This window comes from Cydia splendana, chromosome 3 (assembly GCF_910591565.1).
Source record: "Cydia splendana chromosome 3, ilCydSple1.2, whole genome shotgun sequence".
NCBI classification, from domain to species: domain Eukaryota; kingdom Metazoa; phylum Arthropoda; class Insecta; order Lepidoptera; family Tortricidae; genus Cydia; species Cydia splendana.
This window is the reverse complement of record NC_085962.1, coordinates 2,112,328-2,140,236: the sequence shown is the minus strand read 5'-3', so window position 1 is coordinate 2,140,236 and position 27,909 is coordinate 2,112,328. Positions and strand designations below refer to the sequence as shown.

At 38.4% G+C, this 27,909-nt stretch overlaps 1 protein-coding gene across 1 annotated transcript; it reads left to right on the top strand.

Annotated features, from left to right (window-relative positions):
- Nucleotides 1-138: 138 nt before the first annotated feature.
- LOC134806644 (serine/arginine repetitive matrix protein 1) lies at nucleotides 139-27,614 on the top strand. Its single transcript, XM_063779971.1, has 15 exons — nucleotides 139-610; nucleotides 7,400-7,586; nucleotides 10,192-10,385; nucleotides 10,521-10,654; nucleotides 12,375-12,503; nucleotides 14,584-14,687; nucleotides 14,974-15,092; nucleotides 15,931-16,099; nucleotides 17,055-17,243; nucleotides 17,335-17,494; nucleotides 18,856-19,019; nucleotides 21,507-21,643; nucleotides 23,270-23,466; nucleotides 24,140-24,203; nucleotides 24,987-27,614. Exons 1-15 carry the CDS (start codon nucleotides 293-295, stop codon nucleotides 25,563-25,565), a joined length of 2,844 nt encoding a protein of 947 aa, XP_063636041.1. The 5' UTR covers nucleotides 139-292; the 3' UTR covers nucleotides 25,566-27,614.
- Nucleotides 27,615-27,909: the final 295 nt, after the last annotated feature.

Sequence of the window (27,909 nt, the reverse complement as noted above, 5' to 3'; positions counted from 1 at the left end):
AGAGATGCAACGGCCCACCTTGACTTCTCATGTGGACACACTTTTTGGCTAATGTACACTGTCCGGTTTACTCTCTAGGTCCGTGTATAAATATTACAAATATAAATGGCGTCGGTTCGCGACGTTCGCGACGCATTTATAGGCTACTTTGACTTTTGTTAAAACTCAATAAAAGCAACTTTATTTTACGTGAAGGAAAATGAACTCATAACTTAAGTGTTAATATTAGTACCTAGTGTAGAGAGAGCTATAATTAACTGTAGTATTTAGTGCGTGCTTTTATTTGTGAAACATGTCGCGTGATCCTCGAGAGTCTCGAGACCCTAGGAAGGGTTATTACAACCGGGATTGGGATAGAGACCGGGATCGTGATCCCCGAGAACGAAATCGTGATCGTGAATACCGGCATCCAATTCCGAAGCGAAGCCGCAGCCCTCTGAGGGATGAGAAGCGGCGTAGCCGCTCCCCAAGGATGAAACCCGACAAGGACCTAGATGAGAACATTTTGAGTGAGATCTCCAAGCTGCCTGAACCGAGTGAATTGTGGGAGCCGAATCAGTTCCCAGACTCTGGCTTTGCGCCCCCGCCGCCGTCCTTCCAACAATCGGAGGTAAGGAATTCATTGTTTACCAAAGGAATACTTACACTTGTCTTATAAACAAGAATGCAAAACATGCATTCTTCTTGTTTTAACAACACAGTTATTAGACAAAATTTTAAAACACATAAATAGAAAAGAAAGGATTCACTTGATGAAAACATTTAAAGTAAAGTAAAGTAAGTAAAGTAAAGTAAAGTAAAAATTTATTTGTGGAACACAGGTACAGTTAAGGTCTTATATATAAAATAATAAATAGAGCTCTGTGTTTTGCCTATTGGCGTACAAATATTAAACTTAAAAATAATGGTGACTCATTACGAGTATGTTTACCATAAATTATTACATTTAAACAATAGCTATGTCTATTAGTAATATTACGGCAATAAACATTGAGAATAGAATATTATATTGTTTAACTTCCAAATAAAATAATAAAATTTCTGAAATCACACAATTACAATCAAAAACTAAATAACTTAAACTACTATTATACAGGTTGTTTACTAAAATAGACAAGTTATAATTGTTTCAGGTGTCTGCAAGAAATTCACTTACTGAGTAATAGCATTTGTTAATTAAGTATGTTTTTAGTTGTATTTTAAACTGGTCAGGTTTCAGGCACTTTATATAGTTTGGGATTTTATTGAAAATTTTTGGAGCCATACCTAGTATACTCTTACCTAAGAAAGCTGTGTTGTGTTGATTATTGCAGATGTTGTTAAGATATTGTACACGTAGAGGAAGCTTGCGTTGTTGAGATATCAATTTGAATAGGTGTGAATTGTTTTTTATAAAATTTGCTAGTTCATATATGTATAGTGCTGGAAACGTTAGGATTTTAAAAGATCTAAAGAATGGAACACAGCTATCCCTCATATTGATTCCACAAATGGCCCGTACGCATCTTTTTTGGGCTTTGAAAACAGCTTCTCTATTGACTGAGTTCCCCCAAAAAATAACACCATATCGTAATATAGAGGCTACAAGGCCATGATATGCAGTTATTAGTGCATTATTATCGACTACTTTTGCAAGTTTTTGTAGTGCAAATGCTGATTTGTTTATTTTTTTACATATATATTCTATATGGTTTTTCCATGTGAGTTGATCATCAATCATAAGCCCTAAAAATTTTGTTATAGCTACTCTCTCTATTGTATTATTATCATATTTAATATTTATATTAAGAACCGTTTTTCGTTGGTGAAAGTGCATGATATTGGTTTTGTTTAAATTAATAATTAAATTATTGTTATTGAGCCATCTTATCATTTCATTTAAAACTGAATTTATATCTTGTTCATAGTTAACATTCTCGTTAAAACTTACAATTGAGGTACTATCATCAGCAAACATGATCATTGGATGATGAACTTTACTCGGGAAGTCATTTATGTACACTAAGAAAAGGAGGGGGCCAAGTACGCTGCCTTGAGGGACGCCATATTGCATATTTAATTCTTCAGAAACATATATTTTTTCGAATTTACTATTTTTACATATTCTAGATATTTCCGTATATTGAGGGCGATTTTTGAGATAAGATTCTATGAGATCTAAGACATTACTTCTTATTCCATATCTATTTAATTTGTAGAGCAATAACTTGTGATCAACATAATCGAACGCTTTGGTCATGTCAGTAAACACTGCACAAACAGGTGTTCGCTTATCTACATTTTCTATTACAATTTTTAATAGGTCATATATTGCCATGTTTATAGTGATATTCTTTCTGAAACCTTTCTGTTCCTTGCATAGAATGTTGAATTTATCAAAGAAGTCATATAATTTTTGATATATTATTTTTTCAAATATTTTTGCAAATATCGGGATAAGGGCTATTGGTCTATAATTTTGTGGATTTTCTTTATCGCCTTTTTTATATAATGGTTTAATAACGGTCTTTTTTAGACTATTCGGATAAATGCCAGCACTAATTGATAAGTTAATAATGTAACTTAAATGTTTGTCAAGTATATCACTAACACATTTTATGACGTTTGTATTAATGTTGTCATAACCAACGCTCTTTGTGTTTTTTAATGATCGTATGATTAATCTAACTTCCTGTGCTGATGTTGGAGTCATAAACATGGATTGAGGGTTTAAATCTATTTTTGTTTGTGCTTGTTCATTTTGTGTAGAGCTGTTAGGCCTGTGTATAAAGTAATCATTGAGTGCATTAGCTATTTCTGAAGGATCTGTTACAATTTTACTGTCTTGCTTAATTTTTGTAATGCTTTCTTTTGGTAAATTAATTTTACTGTTGTTTATGATTTGCCATGTAGTCCTTGCTTTATTATTAGACGCATTTATTTTGTAATTATTTTGAGCTTTTTGAGTTAACCTAATAATTTTTCGATATTGGCGCGTGTAGTTTTTTAAGCGTATTTTATTATTTTCAGAGGGTGAATATCTGTATTGCCACAGTAAAGCTCTCTGTTTTTTGCTACACACTTTAATGCCACGAGAAATCCACTTAATTTTTTTATTCGTTTGAATAGTTATTATTTTCTTAGGAAAGCAAAGACTGTATAGTAAACGAAAGGTTTCTAAGAATGACTCGTATGCTATATTTGGATCACACGTATTGTAGATATCAGAAAAAGACAAACACGATAAGTAATTTCTAAACTTTTTTATGTTTTCCCTTGAGTAATCATATTTTTGAACTCTCCAATATGTTAATGTACACGATTTTTTAATAGGTATTTTGAGCACTTGAGCTGTATGATCAGAGAGTCCAAGGTCAAGTACATAGCTTTTATGTCCTCGTTTAAGATTATGGGCAAAATTATCTATACATGTGTTACTGATTAATCTCGTTGGTTGTCTGATTTCTAATTTTAAATTGTAGCTATATAGAAAGGATTCAAATTCCAGTGTTACATTATTTCTATTTAATATATCAATATTGAAATCACCACAGATTATTATATTCTTGTCCAAATTATTTTATATTTTACGCAGTATTATGTCTAGTTTTTCATAGAAAGTATTAAAATTGTTTCTACTTGGGATTCTGTATACACAAACAATTATAGTTTTATGTTGGAGTAATTCAATGGCACAGCATTCGAAGTTTTCTTCTAATGACAGTTTTTCAATGCCTGGTATTACTTTGTATTGAATACCTGATTTTACGAGAATACAGGCGCCACCACGTCTCTTATTTTTTCTTGAATAGCATGCTGCTAGTTGGTAGTTTGGTAAAGTTAAAAGATCTTCGTAAAAAAATGTTTTAAGAAAATAATAAAAACCCTTATTTATGTTTTAAAATTTACTTTTATTTTAAGTTTCATTACACTTAGGTCTTGTCTAGTTTACTACAAGATTTCCTAATAAGTATGCTTACAGTAGGTAACTGACGTACTGCAGACCCCTGATAAACATGCTGAGGACCCCTCTTTAAAAAACCCTGACTTGTACAGTTGAATCTATTTCCATATCAGACTTATTGTTATTTCTTGCAAAAATTGCCCAGTAGAACTCCCTAATAAAAATAAAAAATAAACTGGCCAAGTGCGAGTCGGACTCGCAAACGAAGGGTTCCGTACCATTATCTATAAAAACGGTCACCCATCCAAGTACTGACCGCGCCCGACGTTGCTTAAGGCGACGGTAGCGGTGGGTAAAATTTCAGATTCTGTCAATTTACCCAATTTCACACACAAGCGCACTTCACGCACACTACCTCACTTTACTGGGACAGGTCAGTGACCCATCACGTTTTTTTAAGATGGGACTTTTAGTTTAGTATTGACCACTAGCCTCCTTTGAGGGTAAAAGCGTTCCATTGAAAGATGAAAGAGAAACAATGCATTTAATCTTGCTTTCCTTGTCTGTTCATGTCACACGTGACGTACCTATTTAATTCATTTGATTGTTGACTGTTTTATTACCTAATATTGCTTTGTCGAGATACGCGTTTTGTACAATTAAAGCGAATAAAACAAGATGTCATTAAGTCAGATGCAAAATCCATTCAATAGGAATTTAAATAAATAAAGTTTCAGCAGGGTGGCAATTCCATTTTGGCGGATAAAGCGAAACAGAATAGTTCTATCGAACCTGCTTACAAATTTTCACGAGAATCAGTTGAGAAATGTGATCTGCAAAGGAGAACATACAAAAGCATTTTTGCCCAAGCTGAAACGGAAACCTTTGCTAACGCTCGGCCAATGATGGTTTAGGTACACCTATAAAAAATGGTTGTCCCTGCTGTAATTTTAATATCTTTATATTTCAACCGGTACAGTTTTACCTTCAAAAATAATCGGTATCGCTAAACAATAGCAGTACTAAACTACTTATACGTTCACGAAATCGGTATCTGCATAACTTGATTGTTAGTAAACTAACCTGGAAAATAATCTCAAAATCACCGAAACATTTATCTACAGTCACCTGCAATAATATGTTACGTCATTAGCGCCAACTTTGCCTCCAGGGAAACTTTGCCCAAAACGACAATTTTAAACAAATTCGTTAATGTAGAAAAAAATATAATAGTTATGGCCACCCTGCTATTTTTAGTAGAAAATAGGTTATATTTCTGACAAAACTATATACCAAACTTGTGCATAACTTGACTTGGGAATTTTGAGTTTGAGCGAGTTGCCTAATATAGGGAATATTTCGGCGGGCAAAAAATTTATAAATAATGAATGCAAGTAGAAAAAATTGAGAACCCTTTGACAAATATTTCCGGGTTTGAGTTATAACACATGAAGCATAGATTATGTCTATTGAGATTTAAACTAAAAAGGCCTAAATACACAAAAGTTTTAGCGGTGGGCAAAGTAATCCGGTAATTTGGCATCCATACCAACATTGCCCACCACCAAAAACGGATTAGGGTTGTCACTTTCATCTAGTTTACCCAACTTCGCAAGTAAAAGAAGGTTATGTTTGTACACTAAAATAAGTTTATAAATATATACTGTATTTATTTGTCTTATTATCCTTTATTTAGGTGTTTTATCCCGTTAACGAATGAAAAACACAACAAAAAACATATTATTAAACTATTGTAACAGATTTTCTCAAAAGTGACAACCCTAGCCTTTGTAAAATGCTTAGGCGAGCCTTATTTGGAAATGGGCAAAAACGGGTAGGCAACATTGCCCAGCAAATTTATTTAAAAGTTTTTACACTTATGTGCTAAGTTATTAACAGGGAATGGTAGGATTGCCCAAAACCTTTAAGCGATCCTTAGACATCATCATCATACGAGCTGTATTTGAATACCAAATTGACGTGGGCAATGTTGGCAAAAACCCTGGATATTGTTATGCCCGCCCTCTAAAACGCAAAAAAATGGGTAAAAACACGATAAAAAATATTTTTTTTTTCAAATAAACTGATGCGTTTGATCACAATGGACGTGCTGAGCAAAAAAAGTCATTAGATGTGAAGTTTTTTGAGAAATTCGTTTTTAAAAAAAAAGCGGGCAAAGTTGGTGATAATGACGGTACCTACTCTTCGAAGGCCGCAAAAATATGTGACATGGTCTTATGGTTCTACAAATGAGATCGTGTCAGATATTTTTGCGGCCTTCGTTGTGTAACATAAATTGCAGGCGACTGTACATTTGGAATAACTATTTTATTTAGTTTCAACGAAAGTTTCAAGTTTAGTACGAAAATACTTCAGATATGCAATATGCACAAAATGTAGACCTAATCGAAATAAAACATTGCTTTTTATAGGTAATTTATAAAACATTTGATACATAGGTATACATAACATAACTAAAGATGAGTCTTTAAACTTTTTTCATTTTAAGCGAGTTTTGAAGGAACATAATACTTAAATTCGACTGTAATTGTAGAGAATAACAGCAAATTAAAAATATAATGGCATGAAGAGTCGGTACTCGGTTTCTTCGTGAACAAATTTACGTGTAATTTAATGCAATTATTAAACATTTATTGAACGAATTATGGTTACAAAGTGAGATCTAAATCGAAAACCTCATATACCGGCCCCTTGTTTGGGAGCCCTACTTAAATCTTTATTTTATTCTGTTTTTAGTATTTGTTGTTATAGCGGCAACAGAAATACATCATCTGTGAAAATTTCAACTGTCTAGCTATCACGGTTCGTGAGATACAGCCTGGTGACAGACAGACGGACGGACGGACGGACGGACGGACGGACGGACGGACGGACAGCGAAGTCTTAGTAATAGGGTCCCGTTTTACCCTTTGGGTACGGAACCCTAAAAAACGGTCGTTTATTTGGAACGTTTCCTTTCTAATCCAAAAGGCCTATAGTTGCTGAATCGACTACTTTCCTACTGATGTCGCTTACGAACGTTATTCTTTATTCAAGCTGTATCGATGTAAATAAATCAATTAAATAATAAAAAAAAACGAAAAAAAAAGCAAAAAAAAAACCGGTCACCCATCCAAGTACTGACCACTCCCGACGTTGCTTAACTTTGGTCAAAAATCACGTTTGTTGTATGGGAGCCCCATTTAAATCTTTATTTTATTCTGTTTTTAGTATTTGTTGTTATAGCGGCAACAGAAATACATCATCTGTGAAAATTTCAACTGTCTAGCTATCACGGTTCGTGAGATACAGCCTGGTGACAGACGGACGGACGGACAGCGAAGTCTTAGTAATAGGGTCCCGTTTTACCCTTTGGGTACGGAACCCTAAAAAGTACTCCCTACCCCCTAAAGTACTACCTAAAAAGTAGGTATACTTTAAGAACTTACACCTCTCTTTGCAATCCTGTGTTGCTATGAATTAAGACTGAAATTTAAAGTGAATCACTTGTTCCAGTCAAATCCTTCATTCAGCAACTACCCGCCACCTTCCTACTCCGGCATCTACGATGACTTCCCTCCCGTTGCGGCGGTGCCTCCGACCCCGCACCCACCGGAGATTGGCAACTGGAACCAGCTGTCACTGCCGCCGCCACCAACAGCACTTCCACAATTTAATGTTGAAGATCAGATCAAGAAAGAAGGTATGATGCATTTCTTTTTTCAGCTTTTACATTAGAATATATTAAGTTACGGCAACAAAAAATATCTTGACACAAATTTTTTATTAATGAAACAGAGTATAGATATTTTTGCAGCTCAACACTCACTCACTTTCCTGTTATGCTCCCAAGAGGCATATTTCTTTAAAATTTGTTGTTTTTCTTCAAATGGCTTTGTACCATTTGAAAGTTAATTTTAGAACAAATGTCTAAAGTAGAATTAATATGTTATAGTGACCCATATTTTTTTAAATATACACAATTACAAAAAGCTTACTAAATTGATAAAAAAGAATACATATCCAAAGCAAAACGAGACCTGAAATATAAATTTTACCTCCAGTAGCCACCAGCAGTTAGTAAATTGAAATGAGCTGGTTTTCTTCTACGAAGCATTGTTCAAGCTTTTTTGCTTTTGTTTAGTTATGGAGCATAAGGTCTGTATTGCAACCTAATCATTTAGGTTGGGGTTACTCTGTGGTTTCCTCATGACGTTCCTCCTTCACTAAAGAGACACTGGAGAAATATGAAATGATATTATACATAAATCTTGAGGAACTCTACTACTTATACCTATGAGATTGGGGAAAGGCACATCTTAAAGTCTGTCTAAGCTAACTGTGCACTGACTTGAATAGAACAAAGGGGGAAAGTGTTTATAAACATCCTATTTTCATAGATTTTTTACATTTATGGTGACGTTGCCAGACTTTGTCATTGTAAATGCCTTGCACAGTTAGCTTGATCTGACTCTATCCTTTTTGCCCATTCTCTTATACAGGGTGGCTAAAAATAACTACATTGCCGTTGCCAGGAAGGTTTTGGGATTATACTGAGCAACTTATACTATGGGCAAACTCCGAAAACGCGAAGAAAAATTTGGCTGTTTCATACATTTTGGCTGGTCTATTTTCTATGGGAGGGTACATTTTTTTTCGCCATTTCGGTGTTGGTCCCATAGTAAAAGTTGCTCGATATAATCCCAAAACCTCCCTGGCAACGGGAATGCACTTATTTTTAGCCACCATGTATATTTCTTAGTAGTGGATTTAAGTTATTTTCCAACCAAACCACAAAAATTCCATATAATGTATATTCAGTGATGTTTGATGCAAAAATAAATGCATGGCATAAAAATAAGTGTTTTTTGAAGTTATGGTAAGATTGTGCTTTAAGTCCCCAGGTATGTTTATGCTCAATTTAGGTAATTTTTCAAGGATTTTTGGATAGTCTTATACAGTACATAAAAATACTATATTTAGTGTTAAGAGGAAAAGGAAATATCAGTCAACCATGTGTAGTTAGACCCATCTGAGCTAGTATATTTAACATAGAGTATAAGAAAAGTTTGCAGCGATTTAGATAGCCCACACAGTGCAAGTGTTATTCATAGAAGTTTGACGTTTAAAATAATGTGGTAACATGGGCTATCAAAATCGCTGCAGACTTTTTTTGGTCTAACTCTTAACTAGTCTGAATCCAACCTCCAATGAAATTTAAATCATTATTGGAGCAGAGTTGATTTTGTTTTGGTCGGTCGGTTGTAAAATGAAACAAATTCAAATCTATTTTCTAATACCATTGATTCAATGAAAAATGACTGATAATTTTACTTATACTATACAGTAAGGCCCATATATAATATAATATTGACCAAAAGATTAAATTGCTATGCCATTTTATACTGGTTTTATACACTCATAACAAATGGTTTTATCTGTACAAAGTTTATTGTTGTTATGTTGGTTATTGAAGTCTATATTGGCAATGGAACCATTATATTGCATGACTATTATTGTTGATATTGAATCATCATGCGAGCGCGAGGGCGAGATGTTCAAATCTAATCTATTGCATGCTGGGTATTTTCTAACAAATCATCATTCTTATGACCTAATTCCCTTTTATATTGTAAAATGCATATTTGAAATTAACAAAATTACCAGAATATCTATATCACAAAATAGTTGAACTTATCAATGAGCTGGCAGAGCTATGATGATGATGACAATAGAAGAAAAATAAAGAAAAGAAACATAGTTCTGAACTTGAAGAAAGAAGCTGACCATCACAGGGAATCAATATAATTATAATATTTATTTAGGTACTATTTTATTTATATCAAATTTTCGAATGTGACTAATATTATTTCATAATATTTACATTGATAAGAATGTGTGTTTTATGTGGTGATAAATGTTTTCAGGAAAATATATTTAGGACTGTCAACAACATCTTGATTTCATCGTCATGTTGATTTTGGTGATTCTTTGACTGCTTAAAACAAATAAGTCTAATACAGGTTCTGATATTATCGCTTATTATTTGATTAGAGCCTTTGGCGGTATCTCTTGCAAAAATCAGTCAGAAATGATGCTTTTTTTCCACCATTACGAATTGTACATAAGTATCTTTATATTTTGCTATTTTGAATGTGACCTCACATAACATGTAATCTGTCAATTTGAATGTATTCGCTATATAAAAAAAACTCACTTGCATTTAGCCAATCGCGTGACTTACAAGTTACGTGACGTCACACTTTTTCAAACTAACCAATCAGCTTACAGTGCTCTTTCTCACGCAGCGGCGATTGAGTCGGAAATGCGCCACCAGAAGGCAGCACTGTCCAAGCAGCGCGAGGAATACATGAAAAAGGCGGGAATATTGAAAAAGGAACTCGAAACGCTTAAAGACCAGCGCAACGAACTCCGCGGCGACCCGAAACGATCGCCCTCGCCGGACACTAAACGGTTTTTAAAGGAGAATACCAAACTACAGGTTTGAACAGAATATTTAAGTGAACATATATATATAATATTTTTTAACATTTTACTGTGACTCTTAGTTGTGTAGCTTTGCTTGCCTTACGTACACAACTGGGAATCCGTTGCATTTATGCTTGCATTTGTCTAGTTGGAGATTCAGAACAAGCTGAAGACCATCAACAATGTGGTGGACATGCTGAACGGCATCATCGGAGAGGAAGCTGAGGCGGCCCTGGACTCCGGGGACTCCAGCCCCGACCTCAAGAATAAAAGGAAATCCAGGTGTGCCATATGTTACATGTTTCTATTTGTCTTGTTGAGCTGAAATTTCTCTTATTTATTAATTTTGCACGTAAAGCTTGATTAGAAATATACACACCAAACTTTAACGGTGAGAGATATTTCTGAACATGCTTTGATATCTAATGCCTTTAAATTTTAGTTAAACAAGACTTAAGATTATTTGTAAATTAGATGAAATATATCCCAAAGCAGGAATGAGAGAGGCTTTCGGGATACTTCGATTGCTTTCACAGTTTGAAGTTTGAAGAAGATTGACTTGAAGATAGCACAAGGAATGGACATGTAACTTGAGGATTTTGGTATGATTTGTTTGGTTATTTATAAGAAATATTGTAGCTTTTATTACATTGCTGTGTGCAGAATATTATAATAACATAAATCGTTTAGTATTATATATTATGTATTTTATGTGTATTATTGTGTAACTTAAATTAAGATATTTTTTCATAGTGACTGATGTGAATCTTCACGTGAATTGATGGACAAAAATTGCAATTAAACTGAAATAAATAATAATGTGCAAAATTGCTTTGTTTTCTTTACCTTGTTTTTGCGTTTTACAGTGGTTATCTTATTCATGTTTAATCAAAATTAAACACAGACACGGTAATGTAATATTTAGGAAAAAAATGTATACCTACGGATTGCCACATCAAAAGAAAAGTGTTTTAAACACATCAAAGGCGGTAAAAGGAAAAAAATAACAAGCAGACCATAATTATTTGTTTTTGTAATAAAACCTACATGGGAGCTTAAATACTTCAAGTGAAATAACCAAAAAGTTGTCACCTAACTGCTTATATAATTTTGCTTTTCTTCAGGAAGATTATTTTTTTTACTAGCAACCGGGTCGGAATAATGTGTGTTCAGGACTCACTGGACACGGAAACTCAAAATCGCGCGCTAATCGACTGATTTTGTTATATTTAGGTAGTGCGCTAATTAATGATTTCCTGGGACGATTTAGTTCTGCTTTTTATACCCTATATGTAGGACTTTTATCGCCTCACATTCATTTACAAGCGTCAATGATCGTTCAAATAAGCCGGTATATATTCATAACCGTTTCTTTAATTCGAAGAAAGATTTTTTCGATATTAAACTTTTGTGAGGCATATTTTAAATTGTTGATACGACAACGGTTTCACTCACTTGAATTTTTAGTCGCTATTGGCGACATGTTTCGGGCCCGTCGGGGTTTGGATTTGTTTGATGAAATAGTTCCTATTTTTTCTGACGTCACTATCCCTTTGGACACTGAAATATTTAAAAAAAACTAGCGACATTGCGACTAGATTGTTCCTATCGATTTTCTTAATACTGCTGTTTGGTGCTTGCTAGTTAAGCTAATTTAAGACAATATTTATTACGGTACGTACTGTGAAAATAGCAATTTTACATCATCCAAATGTTGAAAACATTATGTAGTTACAGATTTCGCTAGAGGTCTAAAAGTACTAAGTGCTGTCTTTGTGTCCTTAGTCCATTTCGTTAATACAAGCCCCATGCTACCCTTTCCAATTTAAAGGCTCAGACAACCATATATGACTGAAAGCGCTATCTATTGAAATTGCTAATTTCGCAGCATATTTCTTTTGTTTTTATATCCTAGATACTAAAATTACCATTCGATGGCCAATTTTAATATGTTTCAGATATAACATCACTTGACCTATGCTAACCCCCCATCTGCCCACAGGTCGCCAACGAACAAGAAATTCAACTATGTGTACTACGACCCGGAGATGCATTGGTGTCGCGTGTGCAACGAGTTCCCACCTACGGCCAAGGATTACTTGAACCATCTACACTCGCCGGCTCATCAGAAGTAAGTTGTCCCCATCCCCCATCTACCCACAGACCAACGAACAAGTTCAACTATGTGTACTACGACCCGGAGATGCATTGGTGTCGTGTTTGCAATGAGTTCCCACCTACGGCCAAGGATTACTTGAACCATCTACACTCGCCGGCTCATCAGAAGTAAGTTGTCCCCATCCCCCATCTACCCACAGACCAACGAACAAGTTCAACTATGTGTACTACGACCCGGAGATGCATTGGTGTCGTGTTTGCAATGAGTTCCCACCTACGGCCAAGGATTACTTGAACCATCTACACTCGCCGGCTCATCAGAAGTAAGTTGTCCCCATCCCCCATCTACCCACAGACCAACGAACAAGTTCAACTATGTGTACTACGACCCGGAGATGCATTGGTGTCGTGTTTGCAATGAGTTCCCACCTACGGCCAAGGATTACTTGAACCATCTACACTCGCCGGCTCATCAGAAGTAAGTTGGCCCCATCCCCCATCTACCCACAGACCAACGAACAAGTTCAACTATGTGTACTACGACCCGGAGATGCATTGGTGTCGTGTTTGCAATGAGTTCCCACCTACGGCCAAGGATTACTTGAACCATCTACACTCGCCGGCTCATCAGAAGTAAGTTGTCCCCATCCCCCATCTACCCACAGACCAACGAACAAGTTCAACTATGTGTACTACGACCCGGAGATGCATTGGTGTCGTGTTTGCAATGAGTTCCCACCTACGGCCAAGGATTACTTGAACCATCTACACTCGCCGGCTCATCAGAAGTAAGTTGTCCCCATCCCCCATCTACCCACAGACCAACGAACAAGTTCAACTATGTGTACTACGACCCGGAGATGCATTGGTGTCGCGTGTGCAATGAGTTCCCACCTACGGCCAAGGATTACTTGAACCATCTACACTCGCCGGCTCATCAGAAGTAAGTTGTCCCCATCCCCCATCTACCCACAGACCAACGAACAAGTTCAACTATGTGTACTATGACCCGGAGATGCATTGGTGTCGTGTTTGCAATGAGTTCCCACCTACGGCCAAGGATTACTTGAACCATCTACACTCGCCGGCTCATCAGAAGTAAGTTGTCCCCATCCCCCATCTACCCACAGACCAACGAACAAGTTCAACTATGTGTACTACGACCCGGAGATGCATTGGTGTCGTGTTTGCAATGAGTTCCCACCTACGGCCAAGGATTACTTGAACCATCTACACTCGCCGGCTCATCAGAAGTAAGTTGTCCCCATCCCCCATCTACCCACAGACCAACGAACAAGTTCAACTATGTGTACTACGACCCGGAGATGCATTGGTGTCGTGTTTGCAATGAGTTCCCACCTACGGCCAAGGATTACTTGAACCATCTACACTCGCCGGCTCATCAGAAGTAGGTTGTCGACTTATTTTAGTCTAGACTAAGGCATAGATAATTTGATATTAGGAAAACCTTGCTTAAATCAGCAAGGGGAACAGGAAGACAAAACTTGAGAAAAAAAAGATTAGATCTATTTTTGCGTTAATATATACATACCTATGTATAATATATACATAACTAACTTTTGCCCGTCATTTCGCCTAAGTAGAAGACGGTGATTCCGTAATAGAAAAGTCAGATTTTAATACGTTCGCATTTATAATCTTATTTTATTAGGGATAAACTGGAAAAAAGCAGAATACCTCCGTCATGTTGGTGCAGATTTATTTGTTTATGCAGGTATTTCTAAGTGCTCAAATAAACTAAATTCCAACTGAACTTATAATATGTAAGAGTTTTGAATTAAATTAAATTTATTCAAGACCAACAAAGGATCAATTTCGTTAGTGACACATTTTAATCTTACAACTAATGTTAGTAGGTACACACACAAACTTATTAACCAACTACATATTTATTTTATTTATCTAAACACATGTGGATTGCACCACAGTGGTTCAGGTAGGCCGCATCTAACATGTATGTCTGTGTGCGTGTTTTAGAACTTCCACACGGTCTCTACAAAGTCTGTGGATCTTGGGTTGATTCTACAAGGGTTGCATCGACTTAAAATTATGGTAATAATGATTGTTTGCAGAATGGCGGCAGCGCACATGGAAGCCCCGTGGCACAGCGTGACGACGGCCAACGAGGGGTTTCCCAGCTTCCCATCGGCGCCCACCAAGCGGACACCTATCAGAGGTACACATTACTTTATAAACTATAGTCTGGCAAACCACGTCGGTAAATAAAGGTAATTGAATAAAATTCGCGTTAGACCCGTCTATAAATGTGAGTTAATATGTCTTTTTGACGTTGCTATCACAAAGACTAGCTATATTTGCGGGAACTTCGCTTACATTTTAATTTCGGTTGTATAATTTGGTAATGCGACCGAAATTTTATAATTACATAATCGGAAATAAAAAAAAATATTCATGCCATAAAATATGTACGCCATTATGAACCTTATGTTGTTTGTTTAAAGGCTTACAATTCTTCGTGCCGTCGACGGCGTGGTACTGCAAGCTGTGCGACCAGTTCATCGGCGACCTGCACTGCGCTTCTGCGCATCTCAAGTCTATCGTGCATTCCAAGAACTATACCGTAAGTTACGTATTACAACATGTTCACTTATTTACGTTTTGTAAATAATAAAGTTCACGACATGTTTAAAAAAACCCTTTGAACCCTATCATCATGAACAAAAATGTCACATACACGCCAAGGAACTGTACTTTCAAGTAAACCGTACTTGAAAGTGTGAAGGTAACTTTGACAGCGTACGCCATGGGGGCTATTCATAAATTACGTCATTTCAAATTAGGGGGGGGGGGGGGGGATCTAGACATCGGATGATGGTAGCATGACGTAGGAGGAAATGGAGTCATTCGAAGCATGATTTTTTGATGATTTTAGGGGGGAGGGGGGGTCAAAAATCGTCATAAATCGATGACGTAATTTATGGACAGCCCCATAACACTTAGTTGTCCATGGCGCTGTGGGTACGACTAGTTACGACGCCTTTAGGTGTTCTTGGCGTTCAAAAGGCTAAATGCCATTAATATCATTCAATAAAAGGCTAGAATGAATACAACTCTGTGATAAACACACAAATAAATGCTCTTACCAGGATTCGAACCCGGAATCAGTCGCTACCGCAGGGTTGCTACCGACTAGGCTAGAACGCCGTTATTATAGTTCGTTTTTTTGCATTAAACAATCTTGAAGTGTCTTTTTATTTAAAAAAATATTGAAAAACGCTTTAATAAAATAGTTCATATTACTTTTGAAAGCAAAAGAATGTAAAAGATCGTATATGATTTATTCTAACATATTTGCTGTGACTTATGTTCAACGGTGATTTTTAATAAAAAGACATGTCAAGATCGCTTACCTTCTTTCTAATGCTAAAAAACGAACTATAAGTACGATTGTTTTGCAGAACTTCGTAGAACAGAACCCGCACTGGGAGACCGACTGGATGTCGGACCGTCAGAAGGCGTTCGAAAAGGCGCGCGGCTCCAAGGTGAAGGAAGACCCCGCGAAGGCCGCCCAGCAAGCCGCAGCCGCAGCGAGCAGATACGCCGCGCACACCATCACATTCAACAAAGGTAATAACACTAACAACACCAAGGGGTTGTGCACAAATCACGCGAGGTGTTTTCGGCTACTTTTTGACCTCCCTCCCCCTTGGTGATATTTGGTGAGGTTTTTGGCTACCCCCCATCCCCCACACAACCTCACGTGTATTTTTTTGAAATGTTTTCATTCGACCTCATTTTAAGATAAATAGTATTGTATATAGAAAATCTTGTTTATTTTTATATTTTCGTTAAATAGACTCGCTATTTTGAAGTGCAAAGTGAAGATTTATGTTTAACGAAACCGAGAAAAAGTATCTACTCATGTGGTACGTTTTTTTTCTGAACTGTAGAAAAATACCAACGTGCCAACGTGATCTATCGTGATTTTATCGTGACCCCCCCCCCCCCCCCTACCCCCTACCCCCTACCGAACCTCGCGTGTTATCTGTACTTTAGTAGTCATTGAGGAAAAATAGTAAATTAGTAAACTACCAGGCGGACATGACCCACAAAGAGGTTTAGTGATGGTCCAGTCCGATGAATGTGTCAGTCCATTCGATTTCCAACCTTATCGCAATTGTCATAAAGTCTATCTTAGTCTAAATATAGTCTTATTATGTAATAGAATCATTGTAGAACAATTTTGAATTATTTCCCTACTAGAATAAAATTTGAGAAATTTTATACAAGCAATCACCAACATATAATTACAAGCTTTTATTTAACTTGCAATGCTTGTATGTATGTATGTTTGTTCGGTTCAAATCTTGACAGTTAAATTAGATCCACTTCCCATTATTCGATTCAGCTAAAACTTCACGTACTTACATGTAAGATACCGATCTTACAATGCAACATTATGGTACCATCAAGCTGATCTGATGATGGACATAGGAGATGACCATAAGGAACTCGTACAGGCAGCGATAGAAGCTTGTATCAAAAATGTAATTATTGACAAAAATACTTTTTCATTACACAGACGGTTTCCACACAAAACGTAAGGACAGCCCGCAACCGCCGCCCGAAATCAAAGAAGAGAAGCAAAAGAAGAAGAAGAAGGAAAAGAAGAAGAAGAGCAAGAAGAAGAAGGGGAAGAGCTCCAGCAGCAGCTCGTCCAGCTCCTCAAGCAGCTCCGAGAGCGACACTGTGGCTAAGAAGAAGAAAAAAAGTAAGCTATTCATGAATTTCATGATGGTGTAAATTGGAACAATATGTATATGTAGTTGACGAACAATAACTTGATTTACTTGTATTTAAAGAGTGGCTTGCGAATGCTGAAGCCCGTTTGAACGAGAGTGACCGCCAGCTTCTGGACTCACTAAAGAGCCGGATGACCAGGAACCGGGACGCGCCCGTCCGGGACACAAGGGACTCCAGGGACACCAGAGACAGTAGGGACAGAGGCGCTTCTAGAAAGAGGTTAGTTCAGTTTTATTATCAGATTTAACGAGAGCAACCGCCAGCTTCTGGACTCACTGAAGAGCCGGATGACCAGGAACCGGGATGTGGCCGTCCGGGACACAAGGGACTCCAGGGACCCCAGAGACAGCAGGGACAGAGGTGCTTCGATAAAGAGGTTAGTTCAGTTTTATTATCAGATTTAACGAGAGCAACCGCCAGCTTCTGGACTCACTGAAGAGCCGGATGACCAGGAACCGGGACGCGCCCGTCCGGGACACAAGGGACTCCAGGGACCCCAGAGGCAGTAGGGGCCGAGGCGCTTCTAGAAAGAGGTTAGTTCAGTTTTATGATCAGATTTAACGAGAGCAACCGCCAGGTTCTGGATTCACTGAAGAGCCTGGTCAGTAGGAATCGGGACGCGGCCGTCCGGGACACAAGAGACTCCAGGGATCCTAGGGACTCCAGAGAATAGTCGGGACAGAGGCGCTTCTAGAAAGAGGTTAGTTCAGTTTTATTATCAGATTTAACGAGAGCAACCGCCAGCTTCTGGACTCACTGAAGAGCCGAATGACCAGGAACCGGGATGTGGCCGACCGGGACACAAGGGACTCCAGGGACCCTAGGGACCCCAGAGACAGTCGGGACAGAGGCGCTTCTAGAAAGAAGTTAGTTCAGATTTATTAACAGATTTAACGAGAGCAACCGCCAGGTTCTGGACTCACTGAAGAACCGGATGACACGGAACCGGGATGCGGCCGTCCGGGACACAAGGGACTCCTTATCTATCTTAGGGCCACTTGCACCGTCCCACTAACCCTGGGTTAACCGGTTAAACCGTTAACCAAGTGTCAAATTGTATTGGTAACCATGGTAACTCCAGGTTTAACCGGTTAACCACGGGTTAGTGGTATGGTGCAAGTGGCCCTTATTGTATTAATTGTTTGAGTGTCACATTGTCAGTAAAGGCATAAAAGTAATAAATAAAGAATATGGTCATAATTAGATTCTACTCGAATATTGTTCAAATAATAAAACGAAAAATGGCGTATGACGTCGAGTGTACATTTTGTAGAGGTTTTGAAAATCATCTATAAATTCATTAGGATTTGAAACGGTTTAATGTCGAGTTGTCGTCATTGGTGTTATTTTTAAATTTACTCGTACTCAGAATATAGAACACGTTTGAACATCTGTCACTAAATCGCCTCCGTATCGATAAGTGTGACGGCTCGGCCCCGACATTACGCCGGCGTCGGTAATCATAGGTTGGAGCGAGACGATCGAGCGAAGCGATCGGACCTTTCGTTCCCACCTATAGTTGCCGCCGCCGGTCGCGCAATGTCGTGACCGAGTCATAAAGTATAGTGTTTCTCTCGCAGGGAGGCGGAGCGGCGCGGGTCCCGCTCGCGTTCGTCCCGGGAGCGCGGGGAGTCCCGGGGCCGCGAGCGCGGGGAGTCCCGGGGCCGCGAGCGCCGCTCCGGGTCCCGCGGCCGCAGCCCGGGCGGCGCCCGGAAGCCGGAGATCAGGAAGATGCCCTTCATCGGTGAGCGCCACGACACACATTTTAACCTATTAACACGTTCGCGGACGCGGATTTCATAGCATCCGTTTTTGCACTCCTGGTGACGCGTATGCTATAGCATCCGTTATTCGTTTTAAATTTCTGCGTTGAAATGCTTATGAATCCGCTTAACCACAGTATAATATTATTCACCAACTTTTCCTCTACCAGTCACCAGAGTCAAATAATGCCTACTGTCATATTATCGAAGTCAAAAATTATCCTGTGACGTCTCCAAATTGCCCCCCCCCCCTTTCTGTGACGGATATGCTATAGCATTCGTCTTTGTATGGCAGCTCCCTTAGTAGCCCGGCATGTGCGTCTGGGAGTGGACACATGTAATTTGTGTGAATTTCGTGCGCGGTAGCGATTTTGACGGATTTTTATAAAATCGTAATTAATGTTTTTCTTACAATTTCTTTAAGTGTTTCATTGTGTTTTAATAAACTAACTTATTTACTTGCTGTTAATTACACTACAGTCAAATTTTGATAACGGTTAATGTGAAAAAGTGAGGCATGAATGTGTATACCTAAACCTATTATTCAAATAATTACGTTACTAGTCATAGTTTTGGTCATATAACTGTGAATTATAGCCTGTTGGCGCTCGATGATCACCTCTCACAAGGTAAGCACCTTATGACACGCATTTGTGGTTTCATTCTGTGTATAATGTGTAGGTAGTATCACATAATTTTAGGTGGAATGAATAGCGAACGTGCTTGGGATGGGGCATGTATGAGATGGACTCATATATTACAATGATAAGCAAAGAGAGAACAAAACAGAAGTAGAAAAATGTTTGAAGAGGTGAATGAGTCTTTAGAGCAAAAATCGCGCCTTTAGGAAGTCAGAAGTCTCAGCCATCAAGTCCATCGAACACGATGTATGAATGCTATAACATGCGATGTCATATAAGATCCCATTTTGACTACGTCATGTGACAGACATGCTTATGCATCCGAATTGTAGAGCATTTGTTGTCACATAGCGTATAAAAAATATACTTCATATTGACGCGGATTGCATAGCATTCGCCTTGCATAGCATTACGCGTCATATACAAACCTAAAAGATATATTTGTAGTGACAGGAATGCTATAACAGTCCCAATATTTCCATACAAAATGTAGGTGTCCAACTGGTGTGACTGAGCGTCCGTGAACGTGTTAAGGGCCAGTTGCACCATCCGCACTCGACAGACTGATCAACGTTACCCGGCGCTAGGGTTGAGAAAACCCGGAAAAATTCCCGTTTTTTTCTAAAAGCCATGTTTTTTAAGTTTTATTCGGAAGAAAACAATGTCACTTAGTTTATATATATTTTTCCGAAAGAAACATAAAAATCTAAAATAAATGAAAAAAACGCACTTTGAAAAGAACTTGCGAATTTTTCCATTTATATTTAATCCATAGTTTAGGTAACTACGCCTTCTTAGTGATGTGTTTTGTTATCTAAATGCTGGCCGGCGATCGTTTGTGAAAATTTCTATTGACTTTGACGGTGTCGTTAATTTAAAAAAAAAAAAAACATTTTTTCCAAAAAAAACTGAAAAATACGGAAAGAAACGAAAATTTCAAAAGGTCCTGGAAAAAAAATGATTTGATTTTTTTGAGAATTTTCAACCCTACCCGGCGCACCGCGACGGTTTACTATGAAACTTTCCATACAATAAAATGTAGTGGACTCTTTAACGATGACAAACAGTTTGGTACAACCGATCCTAAGGGATCATCCATTAATTACGTCACACGAATTTCTAGGTTTTTTGACCTCTCCCCCCTCCTCCTTGTCACACTTGGTCCCATTTTGCAAATCCCTCCCCACCTGGTGTGACGTCACATTTTAGGCAATTTTGTTTTAAACGAAATCGGTAATAGTAACTCGGCATTATTTTTTTTAATGAAAAAATATTTTTGGTAAAAGAAATATTAGTAATTTTATAACACAAAACCAATTAGGAACGAAAATTACTTCCAATAACTCATTATTTAACTGTACAGCGAATAAAAAAATATAAATTATTTTTCGGTTACTGATGAAGTTAAAGTGACGTCACAATGTTTGTGACTCCCCCCTCCCCCATGTCACAACATGTCACATTTTCTTGAACCCACCCTCCCCCTAAACGTGTGACGTAATTAATGGATGACCCCTAAGGGCCAGTTGCACCAACCACATTTGACAGACTGATCAACGTCAGCCGGCGCGCCCCGGCGCTTTACTATGAAACTTTCCATACATAAATATTTAGCGAACTCATTAACGATACGAATAGTTTGGTGCAAGCGACCCTAAATCATTTCCACGTTGCTCTATCCAATATTGGATACGACCACAAAAAACTAAAAAAGTGCCTTATTAAAGTAAACAAAATACTTCACATTTCTATTTTCAAGTAATTGAATACATGCAGAGAGTGTGAAATAACTAGAAATTGCCTTAAATTACGATTATTAATTGTCAGGTAAAATGCCCGTGTACAAAAACTTGAGCAAAACTACCAAAACTGAGGAACAGAAGAAAGAAGAGGTAAAAAAGAAGGAAGAAGAGGAAGCTACCAAGAAGAGAAGAGACGAGATGGACGCAGAAATACAAAAGAAGGTATAGTATTTCAAGTCAGCAGTTTTAAAACTGTGCTGTTCTATAAAATTTAATCATCATTCTAGCCTTCAGTCGCCCACTGCTGAGCATAGGTTTCTCTTCGTGTACGCCACGTATCCCGGTCCTGGGCTAGTCTCATCCAAAAGTGCCCCGCCATTTTCCAAATGTCATCCACCCAACGAGCTAATGGACGCCAGGCGCTTCTTTCATCCGAAAGCGGCCACCAATCCGTCAACATTTTGGTCCACCTGCCATCACTCTGCCTAGCAACATGTCCCGCCCAACTCCATTTAAGCTTGGAGATGACGTCACCCACGTCTCGCATAATATTGATGAGTTTGTTTTATTACAGTGTTGTTATGGCCAATCTTCATTGTTAGGGGTCATCCAATTATTACATCACACGAATTTAAAGATTAATAAATAAATAAATATTATAGGACATTTTTTACACAAATACGATTAAGATTAAGATTTTTTAAATACAAAATTGGTTTGTCACATGTAAATATTACAAGTTAAGTAAAATAAGAAGGGGTCATCCATTAATTACGTCACACGAATTTCTAGGTTTTTTTACCCCTCCCCCCCTCCTTGTCACACTTGGTCACATTTGGCAAACCCCTCCCCCCTGGTGTGACGTCACATTTCTTAAACGAAATCGGCAAATATTTATTTAATATTTAATCTAAATATTTTTGTCAAAAGAAATATTAGTAAGTTTATATCCGAAAACTGATTAAGAATAGTTATTTGTACAACAAGAGATCAAAGTTTGATATTTCTTCGAGTGCTTATTTTGAGTCCCGTGCAAGCGAAAGATTCTATAATAGATTCACGAGCGTAGCGAGTGAATCTAATTTAGAATCTTGAGCGTAGTAAGGGATTCAAAAGCGCACGAGATGTAAATAACTTTGATCTCGTGTAGTACACAAAATTTTTCACCCTAATCAGTGAGAACATACCTAGAGGGACAGAGGTAATAGAACCCAAGTATCGAACTTGTATTAGACCCCGCATGTTGAAATGACATTTGACTATAAAGGTCACTTGAATGTCATTTTGTCTCACTCAGTGAGCAAGATTTTGGTCACTGAGTGAGACAAAATGACTCAGTGAGCAAAATCGCATTTTGCTCACTGTTTTTAAGAAGCAAAGTACCCTTGTTCGAGCTGCTGAGGTGAAAATAAAATTAAACGAATAAAAACGATTATCGTTTCAAAACCTTGTTATTTAAATGATAATTAGCGTATAAAATAATTTAAATACATTTTCCGTTACTGATGAAGTTAAAGTGACGTTACAAAGTTTATGACTCCCCCACATTGACATGTTGTCACATGTCACATTTTGTTGACCCCCTCCCTCCCCCTAAACGTGTGATGTAATTAATGGATGACCCCGAATCTGGAGTATGGGGCACTTGATAATTTTAACCGAAGCTCGTCTAGCACAAAAGGCTTACGGCTAGCACAGGAGGGGCGCGATAGTATCTCTCTCGCGAGATAGACTACGGGTCTTTTTCTAACTGTATAAATGAAGGGACGGGGATCTCGCGGGCGAGAGACTGTCGCGCCAATCATGCGCTAGCCCCGCAAATCATCTGATGCGTGTATATGGTTGCAGGTGTTGGAGTTTAAAGAGAAGATAGCCCGCGCGCAGATCCAGCAGGAGATCGGTCCGCCCGCCGTGGCGCTGCCCACGTCGCTGGGCGCGCCCGTGGCCTTCCTCCCGCAGCCGCTCCCCCTCCCCCTCCCGCCGCCGCCCGCCGCCCCCCAGCCCCAGCCCGCGCCGCCGCCGCCGCAGCCTGCCGCGCTGCTGCCGTGAGTCATATCATATCTTTAGTTCGTTTAAGGGGAAGATAACCTGCGCGAACCCGAGACCGAGCGCGGCGTCTAGTTAACGCTATAAAAAATGGTGTCGCAACGCAATTACACCAACGTTTGCGTCAAGCGGGCAGCCGTGAAGGGAGACACTGATGTGGATTCTCTCTTACCCTCTTATTCATAAAACTTTACAAACCTCAATTAATTAATTTACGTTTTATCCCTTTTTTACAAATACATAATTAAAAATGACCGATAGAAAAAAAAAACGAAAAATAACCAAGTTTGTAATACGTATATAAATTAAAATCGCATGGCAAATGCTACGTCGAACATGACACTTGTCTGTAATTATTGTGACTGTCACTGTTAAATCGATTCAAAATTATCGGTCGGAGTCTAAGGCCATCGGCTATGATGCCGCCCCTGCCACGACTTACCGCAATTACATATCATAACTAAAATCATAGGTACACTAAATACACTACACTAAATTTCCTACAAAATTTTATATATCATTTGAAATTAATATTTTAACTACTCCATTATTCTGACAGCATCGGCTTGAGAATACATGCTCCAAATAATAATTACCTACGACTAAATAAACCGAACAAAACAAATATATTTTGAAAAATAACGCCAAACTTGACCTTATAGCTACAAATAGACGGATGAAGCCTTCGAGCAACACGGAAGGGAGGCGGCATTCGCACAATTTCCCCTCTGCCGAGGTACAAGATTAGCGCGTCAATCTAATCTAGCGCGGGTAATAAAACTAGTTGCACTTGGATTTTTCACTAGACCGAGTCCAGACGCGCGCGTGAACACTGCTGCACAAAAATGCCTGTTTGCTCGGTTTATTGTTATAAAAAGAGGTCGGGGACATCAAATTTACAAAAAGAAAGTGTTACATTTCACATGTAATATTTTTTTTACATATCATACGTTTAATTACATTCAAACACAATTATTATATTTTAGTCTCATGTAATAGTTGGATTTATCGATTTTGCTCGCTTAGTACAAATTGCGGATCGGTCGAGCGACAAATCCGACTTCTCGTCTCTCAGAATACAATAACATACTTCAACGAAAATGTGTTAGTGTGCGTGTTGTGACAATTGTCACTCGTCCGTACACAAAAAGAGATCGAGGTTTGCAAGATTTGTCTTTGACGTGTGTCATTTTCTATGTATTTGTGTCGTCATTACAGATTGGATTTTGTATGTAAGTGTGTGAGAAGTGCGACTGTGTGCACCTTTCCCCCCGCGAAAAATGGCAGAAAGATTTGTACGGTGAGATATCGCTTGGGCCCCTCCCTTCCGATGTGTCGGAAGCCGGTGTTGCTCGAAGGATGAAGCCGTCTTTGCCACTTTTTTAGCGAGTAGGCAAGAGTTCTCTTGGGTAGCATTGGAACATTAACAATTGTGCCATGCGGCATCACCTGAGACAAAAGTTGTATTCACGGCATTTACTTTCCCCACTAATTTGCAAAAACACTCCCTTCTTGACAGTATACCGGTCTTACCTTACATGATTGTTACAGAACACCACCGCCCCCTACTCCAAGCAACCTCTCCAAGGACTTCCAAGATGCTCTGGACATCATCTTCCCCTCCGAAGTGAAGAAACAAGCGGACGCCCTCCAAGCGCAACAGGAACTCTTCGCCGCCGCCATGCCCTTCGGCCCCCTCGGCGGCGTCATGCCCCCCTTCCCCCCACTAGGCCTCATGCCCCCGCAAATGCCCCCAGGCATGATGATGGGCTTCGACATGAACCCCCCACCCCTCAACCCTAATCTTTTTCCTCCTAGACCGCAGCTATATGACACTCATGTTCCCCTAGTACCCAGCCCGAAACCAAGACAGCAGAATAAGAGACCTATGAATAAACAGCATAATAATAAACCTATCAACCAGCATAACCAGAATCAAAATAAGCCGCAGAATCAGACACAACCTCAACAGAATCAACAGAGTCGGAAGCCAGCAGAGAAGCCGAAAGAAGAAAACGGAAGCGTGGCAAAGAAGAAAGAAGAATTGGATGACTTGGCTATGTTGGGCATCGATGCGGGCGACGTCGCTGGGATGTAGATGAAAATCTATTTTACAAATATGTATATTTACAGAACGATTCAACCCTTATCAAGGGATTTACCATGTGGTAAATCCCTTGAAAAAGCACTCAAACAAATCCTTACTAATTATTAATTTGAAAGCGAAAGTAACTCGGAACAAGTTTGGTACGGAGATAGTTGGAGGCCCGAGGAAGGACATAGGATAGTTTTTATCAATCATCATCATACCACGTAGACGAAGTCACGGGCAGAAGCTAGTATTTAATAATCAATAAGTTATATGTGTTCTGGAATGTAAGACTGACATTCGATTGTCATTTTTGAACTGTAAGCACTTAAGATTTAAAAAGCTGGCAAGGTCGCCATGTAAGGGCCTTATCACGGCGGTTTGCAGGCGAGCGCGCAACGAGTCCACCGCGAGCGCACAACTATTTCGCTGCGTATAAAGAACTGGCTGCGCGCTCATCGCCAGCGTGATAAAGACCTAAGAATGGACGTATTTTGTAACTAAAATACGAAGATATATAGATCATTTTAAATTCTGACTTTGAATCCACAAAACCTTTGACCTTTGCTTTAACACTGATCAAGTCATTAATGCATCCCTACATTCAACAAGCATCACGTCAATATTATGTTACTGTTTTGCTTTTGAACAGCCAAAATTTTACATAATGCTCTGGTTTCCTATAGCAGGCGTCTCCATACAAATACTACGACTTCCATATTTAGCCGTATTATTTAGTATGGAGACGGCCGCTATATGACGGCACCGCTATCCTAGGAAAACCGATCTTTAGTCTACGAATGGTTAAGGTCGGTCCTGGGACTCGAAGGAATAAAATGTAATATGTAATAAAATTGCTCTTTTTAGGGTTCCGTACCCAAAGGGTAAAACGGGACCCTATTACTAAGACTCCGCTGTCCGTCCGTCCGTCCGTCAATCACCAGGCTGTATCTCACGAACCGTGATAGCTAGACAGTTGAAATTTTCACAGATGATGTATTTCTGTTGCCGCTATAACAACAAATACTAAAAAGTACGGAACCCTCGGTGGGCGAGTCCGACTCGCACTTGTCCGGTTTTTTTAAGATTGACAAACTGAGTACCCAAGTACAACAGAATACATGGCTTTTAAAACTAAGAATTAAATGTATAATTTTGTATCAAAGACGCAAAATAGTTAAAAAAAAACTAAAACAGTTTCAATTAATTGAAACTTATTACTAATTTAATCATGAACTTGTCAATCTGATTGAATTTGATATCATTAAATCATTCCACTTTTATTTTAGATCACTTTGCATCGTAGTTTAAAATAACTATATGTATCTATAAATAATTCAAAGAAAACCTTTACATTGTGACTTCAGTAGTTAACAAAGCGAGTTTTTTTAACGTATCAAATCAAAAGTATAAAGTTTTGAATATTTTAAAATTGAAAAAAATCGAAAGTGTATTAAGCCATTATTTTACAACCTATTTAGTTTAATGTTGACCCATACGCGAAGTAGGGTCATACAATTTCCATTTTATGCAAAATATCTCCCCTACTAGGCATTTAAATTCTACTAATAGAATTGAAACCAAGTGGCCAATACCACTCGATTCCCAATATCTATCGCTCGTATTTCAAAATTATCAATTCGCCGTTTTCCACAAACTTTCGAGTGACGAAATCGAGCGCTCGAAAGAACGTATCCTAGAGGGTTTATGATATTTATGTAGATAAAGATACAAATAGTCTTCTAAGGGCCACTTGCACCATTCACTAACCCGGGGTTAACCGGTTAAACCTGGAGTTACCATGGTTAACAGTACAATTTGACACTGCGTTAACGGTTTAACCGCTTAACCCCGGGTCAGTGGGATGGTGCAAGTGGCGCTAAAAAATGTTTTGCCGTTACTCTGACTGCACTGATTTTTTTTACGAGTACAGGCTATTCTGTATATGCAGTCGTAATATAAGTAATTGTGCGTTGTCTAAGTTGTCATATATAATGTATGTAAAAATAATTTGACTGTATTTTTGTATTTGTGATATTAATATCGTCATTATCGAAACTACTCGTTTTATTTCACCATATACAGTAGCATTGAGACCAACCTGGAAATCGCTAAAAAAAATTGGCTCCCCCGTTGAAAACATTAACATCTGATCAGGCAAAATGTATGAAACAGACAATTAAATGTGGACATTCGTGTCCGTCTAATAGCCCTAACAGACTACCGCACCGCGACCTTGGTGCGGTAGTCTGTTACGGTTTTAAAGTTGATTCGCCCAGACTTTAATCTTTTTAACTCTGGAGGCGAAGCTCCAGCTTTTAAGAAAATCCTATAGTATTATTTTCATTCTTGT